Source organism: Hyaloscypha bicolor (assembly GCF_002865645.1).
Source record: "Hyaloscypha bicolor E unplaced genomic scaffold K444scaffold_56, whole genome shotgun sequence".
In the NCBI taxonomy this organism is placed as follows: Eukaryota; Fungi; Ascomycota; class Leotiomycetes; order Helotiales; family Hyaloscyphaceae; genus Hyaloscypha; species Hyaloscypha bicolor.
The window spans coordinates 2,515,846-2,529,322 of record NW_020194558.1 but is presented as its reverse complement, the minus strand read 5'-3'; the positions used below and the strand labels follow the sequence as shown (position 1 = coordinate 2,529,322).

The 13,477-nt window shown below is 50.0% G+C and overlaps 4 protein-coding genes across 4 annotated transcripts; 2 read left to right on the top strand and 2 right to left on the bottom strand.

The window, feature by feature from the left end:
• Positions 1-357: 357 nt before the first annotated feature.
• Positions 358-1,720, top strand: K444DRAFT_642629 (uncharacterized protein; the record flags this gene model as incomplete). Its single annotated transcript, XM_024884763.1, has 3 exons — positions 358-709; positions 788-1,334; positions 1,381-1,720. The coding sequence occupies 3 exons, from the start codon at positions 358-360 to the stop codon at positions 1,718-1,720; spliced, it is 1,239 nt and encodes a 412-aa protein (XP_024738564.1).
• A 3,431-nt stretch (positions 1,721-5,151) lies between these two features.
• Positions 5,152-8,031, bottom strand: K444DRAFT_642628 (mitochondrial carrier; the record flags this gene model as incomplete). The annotated part of the gene is made up of 6 exons (XM_024884762.1): positions 5,152-5,322; positions 5,375-5,752; positions 5,806-5,969; positions 6,026-6,107; positions 6,216-6,316; positions 8,010-8,031. The coding sequence occupies 6 exons, from the start codon at positions 8,029-8,031 to the stop codon at positions 5,152-5,154; spliced, it is 918 nt and encodes a 305-aa protein (XP_024738563.1).
• Positions 8,032-8,263: 232 nt separating this feature from the next.
• K444DRAFT_720049 (uncharacterized protein) lies at positions 8,264-9,650 on the top strand (the record flags this gene model as incomplete). Its single annotated transcript, XM_024888474.1, has 1 exon — positions 8,264-9,650. One exon carries the CDS (start codon positions 8,264-8,266, stop codon positions 9,218-9,220), a length of 957 nt encoding a protein of 318 aa, XP_024738562.1. The 3' UTR covers positions 9,221-9,650.
• Positions 9,651-10,612: 962 nt separating this feature from the next.
• On the bottom strand, positions 10,613-13,044 carry K444DRAFT_628674 (uncharacterized protein; the record flags this gene model as incomplete). Its single annotated transcript, XM_024882945.1, has 3 exons — positions 10,613-12,044; positions 12,193-12,858; positions 12,980-13,044. 3 exons carry the CDS (start codon positions 13,042-13,044, stop codon positions 10,613-10,615), a joined length of 2,163 nt encoding a protein of 720 aa, XP_024738561.1.
• Positions 13,045-13,477: the final 433 nt, after the last annotated feature.

Sequence of the window (13,477 nt, the reverse complement as noted above, 5' to 3'; positions counted from 1 at the left end):
GGGTAGAGGATTCAAAGTTGAATATATAATGCTACGATGGTTTGCATGAAACACAGTTTCGCATCTTTCTGAGCAAGCCATTTGTCAAAGTCAGTCGGTGCAAAGGTCGACCTCCCTCGAATCAGCCTCTTCAATGAGAGTCCATCATATGATACCTTGAAGTCACTGTAATGGGGTCACCTTTTCACCAAACATGCTCGCTTCGCTTTCCTACTTTGTTTGCTCTGTTTGCGCTGTTTATGGACTCGCACGGTCCCCAAGCTCGAGTATAACTTGACCTAGAGTTGACTTGAACCCCGCACTTCTTTCTCCCTTTTTCTCTCAAAACATTGATAAATCGGATGCTGATCTACCAGCATGGCTACCGTTCCTCGTCTCGGTCTCCTTGAGGATATGGACGATGCAACGGCATCTCTCATCTTTCAGCTACAACTCGAGGACAGTGAACGACTTGCGGCAACTTCGAAAGGCAAGGGACCCTCAGGACGGCTCCCCGATGCCGAGATTGCGCTCAGGCTCTATAAAACCGAGCTAGAAAACACTGCTACCCTCGTCCGAGACCATCAGTTTGCCTCTACCTTGGATCCTCATGGCAGGGAGACAGCTATAGCTTTGGATCTCATGCCTCCACGTCCGGAGTATCCTACCCCACAAAATCCTCAAGCAGCTCAGATTCTTGGACCTACCAATGTCTTGGATCTTAACCCTGGTTAGTAGACTCTCTAACTTCTCAAACTCGTCAAGGCTCGAAAAAATGTTGAACGCGCTGCTAACGAGAATACCCCAGCCGCCGAAAGCCCCCCCAACGAAGAAGATGAGCCTGAGCCCGAGCCTGAGATTGAGAGAAGCTATTGTACTAGTTGCATGGAAATGGTCGATGCTAGATTTATTGCCACAACTCCATGCGGTCACGACTACTGCCAAGAATGTCTTCAGGACCTGTTCAACCGATCCTTCATCGATGAGGAGCTGTTTCCTCCACGATGCTGCATGCAACCAATCCTCCTTGGGAGTGTCCAAACTGCATTGACACCGGAGATTGAGCAGACATACCAGGCGAAGAAGTTCGAGTTCGAGTCGACGAACCGTACTTACTGCTCGGACCCTGATTGTTCCACCTTTCTTCCTCCAACCAACATTCAAGATGGTGTGGCTACGTGCAACCTGTGTGAAACCCGGACATGCACAATTTGCAAGACCGCGGCTCATGAGGCAGAATGCCCAGATGACGAGAATAGCAGGTTGTTGAAGGAATTGGCCGCACAAGAAGGCTGGCAGAGCTGCCCAGGTTGCCACAGAATGGTTGAGCTGACGTTAGGTTGCTATCACATGATGTCAGTAACCCTTTCCCCTTAGTCTTTTCTTTTGCCAACCCTGCAGGTGTTTTTGCCGAGTCCATTTTTGCTATCTCTGCCAAGCTACACCCTGGAAGACCTGCCAATGCCCTCAATGGGATGAAAACCGCCTCATGGGTCGTGCAGCCGAAGCCGTCAATGCACAGAACGGAGGCGCTCGGGCTGCACAACCTCCAGTTTTGCATGCTGTTCTTGAAATGGCAGAACAGCTGGCCGGACGTCATAATTGCCAACACACCCGCTTCAGAAGTCTTCGCGGAAACCATGAATGCCAGATGTGCCACGAGCGCATGCCTAAGTGGGTCTATGATTGCCAGCAATGCCATTTGCAAGTTTGCCGAAGCTGCAGACGAAATAGACTATGAAAGAACTGCGGTAAATAGGAATGAGGAGAACCTTGGTAAGACAAGGTTGTTCTACATCCCTTGGTACAAGCTAATATCGCTGTTTTGCTAGCGACTGTGTTTTCTCTTCTCGGAAACCTGCGTAGTTAGACGGTGCTAGGATTTGTACCAGATGTCTGGCGACGGTGCTCTTGTCATTGCGTCTCCTCTCATGGCTACGCCTAGTTCAACAGAGCACCTGGAACTTTTGACTACGGAATTGTTGAATACGGTGTTCCCTTACTCATTTAGAGCTCACTTTGAAAACTCATCTAGATTTGTTTGTGTTTCGGGAGTTCATGACGAGGAGACGAACCTTTGGCAAGCTTCAATTTTCTGCCCGGATGACGAAAGGCTTCTTCATGTACTTAGATGGTGCTTGAGGCAGCTGCCAAATGGACATTATGAACTCCCTTCACTGCAATTGGTTTATGAGTCACATCTCAAGTCGTGATTGAGCAACTCCGAAGGCAGAGTCTCGCACGAGAACGTAAAGAAGTCAGGAGAGACAATCAGGCTAGGCGAGACTTGGACGGTCGTCACCAAAGACGAAGATAGGGACAAGGAGGAGCGGGTGGAGGAAATCTGAGGAGACAGATCTTTGCCGACTTCATGAACAGACCATACCAAAACCCAGATGATTCGGATCCGCTTTTTTTACGTCCAGGACGGCAAAATACTAACGGCCGATCGATGTAATCCAGAGTCGGTGAGAGTAATGACATTTTAAATAGAGATTCTAAAGGGCGGAAGGCTTGATAAGGGAGAGCCTAGAAACCCACCGGCGGCTGAACGCCGAATCTAATATCAATCAAAGTTTTACGTAGCTCTATGAGTCAAGTCCCTCTTGAATGCAGTGTACGTTCCGCTGGAGGCGCAAGGAAAGTAGTGTTGTCTCCCAAGCCAGTCGGGTTTCAACTTCAAGTGATTCACAAGCGGTCACTCTGCCGATTAGAAACGCATATCTTGAAGATCATTTTCAGCAATATTCTATCCATTAAATGATATTTGCCTCTCAGACACCACCATGGAAGTCACCCAAAATCTCAGGATCTTAGAGGAGCTAGATAATGAGACAGCAGTTACCATCATCCAGCTAGCACTCGAGGAGCTAAGCCAACTACTGGAAAGCGATCAAGTCACTAATCAACAAGGAACTAACTCGGAAGCAAGAAGTCGCTTAGAGCGGGTGAGAGATGAGTTGCAGCGGCAGTTTAGGAGGAGAGGTCGGACTGCGGTCGCAACTGGAGGGCAGGCCAGCTTTGAATCAACTCGGCCAGCGCCGGAGCCAGTCAATACACAACCTCAGCAAGAAAGAACAAATGAGACACTCACTAGCGGAGGGTCTTCCACTTCAATGCATCAGATTCCTGGGGCATGGCCTTCACCTCCACTGCCTCCACAAACGCCTACTGCAACTCAGCGACCACCAGGGGTGCGGCCATCACGCCGACAAGACGAGCCATCACCGCAGATGATGTGCCATATATGTAGGGATGACTACATATTGGCTGAAATTGTGACGCTCAATTGCCGCCATCACTGCTGCCGCGAATGTCTGAATGAGCTATACAGAGGAGCGACAGCAGATGAGTCCCGATATCCGCCTCGATGCTGCGCAAATCAACCGATAGTACTCGAGCAGAGCCGACCCTTAATTAATGCCCAAATTTTGAGGGACTTCTTGGAGAAGAAGTTGGAGTGGGATACACAAAACAGGACGTATTGCTGCAACAGAAAATGCGGCTCCTTTATTCGCCCTGAAAATATTCGGGGAAAAGATGCAAGGTGCACCAGATGCAGAACAAGAACGTGCGCGGAATGCAAGAGAGCAGCTCATGATATGAATACACCCTGCGGCAATGACGGGGAGCTCCAGAGAGCACTGACGTTGCTTGAACGGAATCGCTGGAGGAGGTGTGAAGGCTGCGGAAATGGGATAGAGAGAACGTATGGATGTAATCACATGGTGTGAGTTGCACATTCCGCCTGAGAGGTGTATTATTACTAATTGAATAGGTGTACATGCGGGAGGCAATTTTGCTACCAGTGTGGAGCGCAGTGGCAACCTCGGGAATGTCAATGTCCTTTGTTCCCTGATGACATGGTTGAAAATCCAAATGAGCAAGCAGTACTGCTTGATCTGGGTGATCCTAATCTCGACGATGAGTTGGAGCGCTATCTCGTGGAAAATGGGTTCGGAAGAAGGAATCAGCTAGAGCCAGGTGGTGAGTGGGAGGATATCGACGACTTCGAACCTTTAATACAAGATGATCTGCTTGAGGCCGACGGTGAGTAGGAAGATTTTGGCGATTTTGAGTCTTTAGTTGGAAGAGATCATCCTTTTGGAGGGGAGGTCGACCAAAGACATGAACAACTTGAAGAGAGCCGTCGACGCAGACGTGTACAAGAAATCGAAGAGGATCGCCAACGCGAGGAGCTTCGAGAGCTAGAACTTGACCGTAGATCTCGACAAGTCGGTCTTGTAACCGAGGATCTTATGAGTTATTTGAGGAGCAGACAGCTGCAGGACGATATCAGCGCCCTCCAACGCCGACTCACCCAAGTTCGACGTCGAGCAGACGCAATTCGTGGCCCAAGGCTGAATAGGGAGGAGCGGCGAACTTTGAGGGAGTTGGATGACGATATCAGTGAGATGGCGAATGAGTTAGCGGCTCGACAGCTTCAGTTGGACTTAATCAATGAACCTGCAAATCTCTCTGCTTCGCCGCGAAATGTAGATAACGACTTGACACCTTGGTAGTATCGTCTAGACACGAACAATGCAGACGCAGACTCCGCCACTGACTCTGAACCTTCCTCACCGTTTCAGCGAGACTTGAATAAAGAAGACGCAGACTCGGGGACTGACTCTGGCTCGTACTCACCCCTTCACCTGGACTCTAGCAAGAAGACTCAGACTCTGGTACTGAGTCCGATCGATTCTTTATCAGAATTACTCGAGGCCAACGACAGGAAGCAAGACGAGGCTATTGAAGAACTGAGGGACATTCGAAGACGATTATGGCGGCGGCATAGCTCGGCAAGAGGGACGAATCCTACGCTCCAGCCTACATTCTTACTTTACGCAGGAGTTCGCGAGAGTAGGATGCCTGGCAACACAAAGCTACTTACTAGCAAGGCTTTGCTGCGAAAATGCAATGATAGACGGACTTGGGCCATGACTATGTACAGAGTCTCTGCCGGGGGTGAGAAAACCCGATGCTTACAGGAACCGCAGATGCACACCCAGTAAGATCTTACCATAGGCAAATATGGAGAAGAAGAGCCTCGAAATAGGATATCCGTTACCAGACTTTATGTCTTTCTTCCGGGAAATAGTGAGGACGCAGTACCGTCTAAAACAAAAGGAAGTGCCAAGTGACATGAATCGTCAACTTACGGAAGCCCACTCACTTGAGCGAAGAACCAAACATGCGCTGTACCAGATCATAAATAGACAATACGCCGGCACTTGCCACCCCTCTAAGGATATTCGCGCCGGCACCATTAAACAGTGCCTTAGCCCCATTGGCCTTAATGATTTGCCTCCCAGCATCAAAGGATGACTTATACTTCACAGCCTATCGATTCATCAGCAAAGTCTCCCGAGTTTCAAGGGACCTTTCAACTTGCCTCTCCCGAAGTCATCATCATCCGCCTCCTCACCGTATCCAGGGGATACGCAGCCAACCCCGCAACAGTCGTGACCCCCCAACCAAGCATGAACGATGCCAAGAAATTGTCTTTAAGTACCCCAACGAGCACGTATGGCTTCAAAGAATCATAGAACCCAAAATAGATCCCGCGATACACGGCAATGCCAGCAACAGACGGACCGAAGCCGCGATACAGCCCCAGAACGCCGTCAGATGCCAGTGTTTTGCGGTACACATCAATCATGCCAGTAAATTGGCGCTGTCCTCCTTTGGCCATGTCTTTTGCGTCGCTTGCGAGGCGGGTGCGAGTGAAGTCTAAGGAGTAAACGAATAGCATGGATGTGGCTCCGGCTGCCTGATGAGATGGTGAGCACCTCATGAAAATAGTAATGAGAAAGTAAGATTTACCGAACCAGAAGCAATGTTACCAGCGAGCCACTTGCCGAAGCCATCCCTCTCCTTTTTGAAATTGAACATGGCTTTGAACTTGTCTTTGAAGGCGAAGTTAAGAGCTTGTGTGGGGAAGTAGCGGACAACGTTTGCGCCGTTGCTGCGCCACAATGCGAGGACTCCTGAAAACTCGGAGAATCTGTTAGTTGGTGTATGGCGGGCAGTTGGAAAACCTCGCCTTCTTGTTTGACCACGCGTTTGAAGCAATCGATGATGCCATCGTACCTGCGGTCAAGTCGACCTGATTTGATCATCTCATCCTAAGATTGAAGTCAGCCAATTTAGATGCGCAGAACAACCCATGACTTTCCGATCAAACATTTACGCCTCGGCGCCGCCGAAGTATTAAGACTGTCAAAAGAGCATACCTGAGTCTGGATCAGCATCTTAACACGCTCGATTGGGGCCGCGCCCGTTTTGGAGATTGCAGCCGAAACCCCTCCGACTATGGTTGTTAGCAAGAGATTTTCTTCACTGCCCTCCCCGAGGACGATTCATACCCAAGAAGTCGACGGTGAAGTCCTATCGAAGATTCTGAGTCAAATGTAAACAAACAATCAGGGGTTTACAAGGGTCAGCTAACCGAAGCCCCTTTCAAGGAGGTGCTAGGTTTTGATTGGCCAGCGTCAGGCATTGCCAAGAATTGATCAATGTGATTTGAGTGGAGATGTATGGACGAATGGAAGAGACGAAGGACTTGGAAGTGGTACAAGTATATACAGCAGAGTAAATAAATGAGAAGAGAAAAGCAGCTTATTAAGGGTTACATCCCCTGCATGTCAGCCTCCGAAGTCTCCGAAAATTCCCGTGATACCAGGTCGCGGCTGGATAGTCCAACCACACCTCCCCGATACTTTTGGTCGCCTGACCACAACCCTCCTACAATTTCCTATCCACTTATTCAGAAAGGCAAGATGCGAATTATACTCGCATTTTATTGAAGGAATGTAAGAAAGGAACTCTGGAACCCGAACCCGATTCAGCGGCATGAACACAGCCTGCAGGCTTTAGCTGAAAGAAGTGACGTAGAGCTGAATCATCAAGACGAGTTTTCCCGAACATAGACTTCTCGATTCTATGAGATGTGAATATGAATTGATAGGCGAGTCTCTTGAAAGGGAAGCTTGCTTCAAAGTGTCCCCTTTGATCGTACCTGAGTTGGGGAATTCCGCTGCCGATGACTTCTCGTCTACTGCCTGAAACTTCGCGGAAACGAGGGGTCGAAAGTAGGACTGTGCTTTACGGACTTCCAACTTGCTTGAGGCTGTTAATGATAAGAAAATAGTTACTCCTAGGTATACCTTGATTTGTTCGTTGATACTCCATCCTCTAGCCCCTTCATTCCCCACTTCACAGAGGTGTAAGACACTACCCGGCAATATTCTACTAATCATCGAATTGTATGTGCATCTGTATACAATAATAAGGCTTGCCATATGTAATGCAACTGTATAAGCAATAGGGTAGATAGGTGGTGTTCTTGTGTCACTTCACTGCGCCAATCTGCGCCGGAGCCCTGCGTGCTTGGTACCAGAGTTTTGCTGTTTTGGCTCAAGGAGGAGAAATTTTTGAGCCTCGCTTGAGTGCTCTCAGTTAGCCGTAGCGAAGACTTTATACTTTCCAAGCTCGGTATTGAGACGTCAAAGGGAAGACGGCAGCTTACAATACCCTTAGATCAAGGCTGCCCTTGAACCCGGGGGTTTCTTCTTCTTCGCGAATAACATATAATAGAGGAAAAAGGATATACCAATGCAAAAGAACATAACACACATTATCTCCTGGGTAGACTACCCACTTGTATCAAGATTTATGTCGCTCTTGATTCACAATTGAACGCTTCTTCCCCTTTTGGCAGGAACGACTTTATTTCAGCGGCGACGTACCTTCACCCCATCACTTCCCAACAACAACCTCCCCGCTCAGTACGCAAACCCCCAAACTTTATCTCGAATATTGAACTGTTGTCAAGTCTTGAATTTTCGCATCTCTTGATTCTTTCTACTTCAAATCGCGTACGCTCGTCGAGTTCCCGCGTCAACTTCGACCTTCGACTTCACGTCACGCGAACACAAACATACCACCTGTGTTCCGAAGTCAGCGCATCTTCACACTGAAGACTTCTGCATCTATCGGTCTTCTCGAGGCAGTTGACTAGAACGTACCTCGCCGAACATCTTCGAACATCGCAGGATCGACTTTCGATTGACGGTGCGCCGCTCGTCGGTACGTTCACCTTTAATCTCGAGAAGCAGAGTACACAAGTTTCCTACGCGCTTCTAGACGCGACTGAATCCTCTGACTATGGTATTACCTCTGTTCAATTTCAAATTTGCCGTGACAATGATACTGACCATACCAGGAAGTATCAATGGAATCCCACGTTCCCTCGAATCCTGCACCTCCGTCAGGTTCCAACATGACGCAGCCAGAAGTGCCACTAGACGACGAGTTCGAGAGAACCACCGACGGGATGTCATGTATCTTCCTTACGTCTTCAATTTTGGATATTGATGAAATGATCATCGAGGAGCAATGGAAGAGACATGGAGGCGAAGGTTCACATTGGGAGCAGGCATTGGTCAAGCACAAAGGCGAGTTACAACAAGGCCTCGATCGGATCAAGGAACGAATGAGCAGCAACGATGAAGATCCCATGCCGGTGGATGCCAAGGAGATTCCGACCATCGTCGTTCAGGAAGCGGAGACCGAGGACGACGAGAAGATGGCGCGTGCATTTGCAAGTTGCCCCAGCTCTCCTCAAGGACCCGAGGTCGAGGCCACAATATCCCCACAAGCTCCTCCTCCACCTTCGCCGCTTCAAGAGATGGCTGGTGATGAGGATTTTGAGATTGTACGATTCCTCTCGGAGGAAGAAGCAGATGAGGTTCTCTCATCCTACTTGCCACCAGAATATAGCGAACTAGTCAAGCCAATACCAGCCTTGCAAGCAATTCTGGAAGAGCTAACGGACGTTGAGCGGTCTACGAAGCGCATTAACACGAGAACACAGACAACACTATCGAGCAACGTCGACGCGAGCCTAGCAGATGCTGCTTCTACTCAGTCAGTTGCGCTAGCTACAGCTCAATCTGCCGAATCAAGCATCGCAGATGTTACAAGAGGCACCAAGAGAGGCTCCGACGAGGCAGGACTCGACGAACAAAGCATCTCGAAGCAGCTGGGCTCTATCGAAGAACAAGACAGCGTCGCGACTCTTCCTAAAAAGCGACAGGAGACTGGAGACAGCGAGATGACTGACTCATCGCCTACCAGTCCTCCTCCAATGACTCCTACTAAGGGAAGAACTCCTGGAAAGAAGGCAAAGACGTTCCTTACACCGGCAGCAATTCGTCGAAGTCGGAGACATAAGTGATGATTAGGAAGCTATGGACGGCGGCTGGTATTTGAGGGCTCCCGTATGGACTGCTGGATCTTATCGACATACTGCCCTTCAAGGGTGATCACTGTGCTCACTGTAGGAATAAATACTGGTGGCCACTGGTTTCTGTGGATTTTGAGACTTTCTCGCTGGGGCTGAGCAGTCTGCTCTTCGAGAGGTCACCTTCCGCCGAGAAGGAAGTCTGCTCGAGAATCTGTACATAATGTTGCTGTGCAAAGATCACACGTTGTTGGAGTATACCACTGGCTTTGGATTGCTGGTAGAGAGTAGTCGGACATCATTGGATTGTCCAAGGAAACTGTTGCATAGGAAATCAAACAAACATCCAACTTCCCACTTTCTCCACGTGACATGCAACCAGCAAACATCTATTACTAACTATAATTAAGTATGGTATTAATCCTTTCTTAGCTCAGAGACAACTAACCTCTCTCGCTATACTCCTAATCCAGCTCGCACAACTCCTCCATCCACCACTTCCGCTCGCCGAGCCGAGTGGAGTATCAGGTATCAATCAGCTTACTCACAATCGTGGTAGCGAGTGAACATCCATTCCATAAAGAAGATTCTGCTGAGCTATGACAGCAACAAGGTCTAGTGTTTCACAAGCACCTCGTATCACCTCGTAACTCCGTGTGTCAGTCAGCCTTACAGAAAGCTTGACGTAAAACTCGACACTCCATACACGATTTGGAAAGCGAACGCGAAACTGTGGCTGAATGGGACGCTGAGAGAGGAGTACGGAGTTCTGTGAGGTGCGAGGCGATGAATCAGATGCGCGACTTGCGCTGGTTGGAGTGCGGATGAAAGGGGGATGTGATGGGATAGGATAGGATGGACAGCGGAGCCGAGAAAGGAGACCGTACTGTAAGTTCAGGCATCAAAAACCTCGAAGACGAAGCAAGCAGCCGAATCATAGAGAGAGAGAAAGCAGGTTTGAGGGGTTTGCTTGCTTGCTTGATCTGGTATACAAACACAAGTATTTCGAGTTCAATAGAAGCCCCATTATTCGTGTCTTGTAAATGTCCAGAAATGCATCAGGCGGGCGCGTGCTGTGCTGTCCATACACCATCCCCATCCCACCACCAAGAAAATGCTCGCTTAATCGTTAAGAACTCCCCGCCCTTCCCCTATCCTTTCGCCAATCAACCCTTCTAACCTTATACCCCTCCCGTGAAATAAAAAGCCCAAATCTAGATAGAGAGATAGATAGATAGATAGATAGATAGATAGATAGATAGATAGATAGATAGATAGATAGATAGATAGATAGATAGATAGATAGATAGATAGATAGATAGATAGATAGATAGAAAAGGAAGTGGTTTGTCGTCATCGTTACAGGTATATATAACTCATTTTTTTTTACCAGCGGAAAACCTCCGTCTTCTCAACAAAATCCCCGCTCTTGAAGTCCATCTGCATACAACTCATGTTCGCTCTTCTTGCGAGCAAATCGAACCGCATAGCTGCTTTCCTAACACGCATTTCTTCGGGGATGATTGGGTATTCGCGGGGCGGTTTTTCGGAGACGCGCGTACCGTCGCTGTAACTGCCTTCTCTGGAAGTGCTGGTTCCTGGAGGGGTTTCGTGACGTGAGAGGGGTGTGGAGGCGGGCGAGGCGTGTCTAAATCCAGATCCAGATCCTGGGGCAGGGTGGGTTGGATTGGATTTTTGCTTCGGATTTGGATTGGAGGTTGATTCAGGTATTGGGTGAGGAGAAGTTGAAGTAGTGGTAGTATCAGGCGGGCTCGCACTTTGCCATCTCAGTGCCCCTTCCTCCTCCAGCGCCATGACCCACCTCCCGAGTCCAGCAACGGCAACACTATCCCAAACCCCTTCCCTTCTCGGGTACCGATCTAATAACTTCAGTGCCGCGCGGCGGATATGCGGATCTCTGCATTTAATCACCACCGTATAAAGTGATGGAACGACCGCGATATCGAATGAGAAGCGTAAGGCTAGGCCGCGCTCGGTGCGTTCTGAGGCTTCCTTTTGTGGGGAGTGGGAGCTAGAGGGGGAAGAGGCAGTGGGCGCGAAGGAAGGGGGCGGTTTAGAGAGTTGTTGTTGTTCGAGGAGCGAGAGGAGCAGGGAGGAGGACTGGACTATAGTTTTGAATGCCGGGAGGAATACATCGTACGCGGATTCGTTAATGAAGAATGCGGCCCCCAGGGAGATCTGGCTTGTTATTGCGGAGACTAATAATGTAAGAGCGGAGATGGCATCTTGGCCGCCGAGAGTTCGGGAGAGGGAGAGCAAGGGGGCGAAGGCTTCGGTCCAGGTTGTGAGTTCTTGGGTTAGCGAGGCTTGCTCGGCGTGGATGTCGGCGGAGGAGAGGGTAGAGGTTGTATTTGGGAGCGGGATCTTGCCGTCGATCCAGGGCATTGGTTGGGGGACTGATTGATTGGCCCAGGGCATGGGAATTTGTTGGGGTGGAAGTTTTCTTTGCCCTCCTCGAGGGTGGATGGAGTGGTTGTAGTGCATTAAGCGACGAGTGATAAGGTCGAGATATACTCTAGCTTGCTCAACTGAGGCGAATGGCGTGGGCATTTGTTGAACTTCTTGTTTGCCCTCTCCTTTGAGGGCTTGGTGCGTTTCGACGGGACGTGGGTCGAAGACTGACATGGACTGGATTTCCATTCGGCCGAATGTTTGGACGAGATAGTCTTCTACATCATCTGGGGCTGGAGATGAGAAGCCTTGTGGATGGTGACGAGCGTCTGGCTGCTTTGACATCCACTCCTGAAGGAGCGCCAGGCCACTTTGTAGCTGGGCAGCTGCCGATATATGGTTCCCACTACAGCGAATTAGTACTGTGCTAGAGAAGAGCTTGAGAGAGTTAAGAGCTCCGAAGCTGTCTCCAGAGTCACGAGGACAAAACGGTCATGACAGACTTTGGAACAGCTAGCTTTCGGGTCTTGAAGAAGAAAACAACGGAGCCTTACTGGATAGCCTCAAAACAAATAATAACAATACAAATAAGCAACGTCGTCCTCAGCGTGTCTCCCCCACACGAAATATCATTCCGCATACGCTTAATAGCTTTATCATACTGCTCCAGAGCCGCCCGATGATGCTCATGAGCCTCAGCAACTAGATTTGCACTTGCAACAATCTCCTCTACACTCCGATTCTCAATGCTCACTCTCGGAGCGGGTAGTTGGCCCAGCGTACTGGGGAACTTCTGCCCCGTGACAGAACACAATCCGGCTTGGGCAATCTCATACGTCTTGCCCAAAGCCCCGATAGCTACCGCCGCGTGCCGAATCGAGGCCTCTGTAGCACACGCCTGCAGAATCATCCGGCTCCAGCTCTCCGGGTTGAAGTACGGACATATTTCCGTAGCGATGTGGTCAGAGAATAATCTGAAATAGCGGTGCTCGAGATCCGTCTCGAACAGGCTCATAGCAGGCTGGAGAATAACCTGGGCACTCGACTGGTCTTTAGGGACCAACGCCCTTGCCTGCGTTGCGAATGATCCGTAGGCCGAAGAAGGCGGTCTTCGTCGACCGGGCAGATAACCACCGCACTCAGTGCCGTACTTGCGACAGCGTAGACAGCTCGGCCTCGTCTCGTCGCACTTGACGCGGCGGTTCCTACACGTGATGCACCTGCGAAGGATTAATTAGATTTGGCCATGACCGTGACTTTGACCGACCGGATGTCCGCAACGCGCACGAGACGAAAGGACCAGCACCACGGAGGCGGGAACAGCAGATTCTCGTGACTCACCCAGTCTTGACTTTCGGATACCGCACACGCGTAGGATCCTGCCGCCTCTTATCCGGATCTGTCATTGGAGCCCAACGGCAGGTACACTTCACTTCAACTCGCGATTGATCGCCAATCCAAGCACCTGGCCGTGCTCGTAGCCCTAGATGTCGCCGCTTCCCTCATCGATCGGGACCAGCAGGAGCTGAGGATCTGAGGATCTATTCTGGAGGCTCCAGGTTCTGGGTTCTGGATCCGCCTCAGGCTCTGGGGGTGGTTCGGGTTCTACAGATGTCTTGTCGTGCCTCATCGATAAGCGGGTACTGCGCCGCTCTCACTCATCGGGAGTCCCGTCGGGACATCGTCTCAAGTATCTTAATTTAGCAGCAGCTAAGGTGAGGTAAAAGCCAAAAGGTCCGGGAGCTGTGCTGTGAGGGTGGGACGCTGCAGGGCGTCTGCGCGTTGCAGAAGAGGCGCCGGCCTCCCCACTTGAGGCCTGTAGGTTGCGCCTAGCGACCA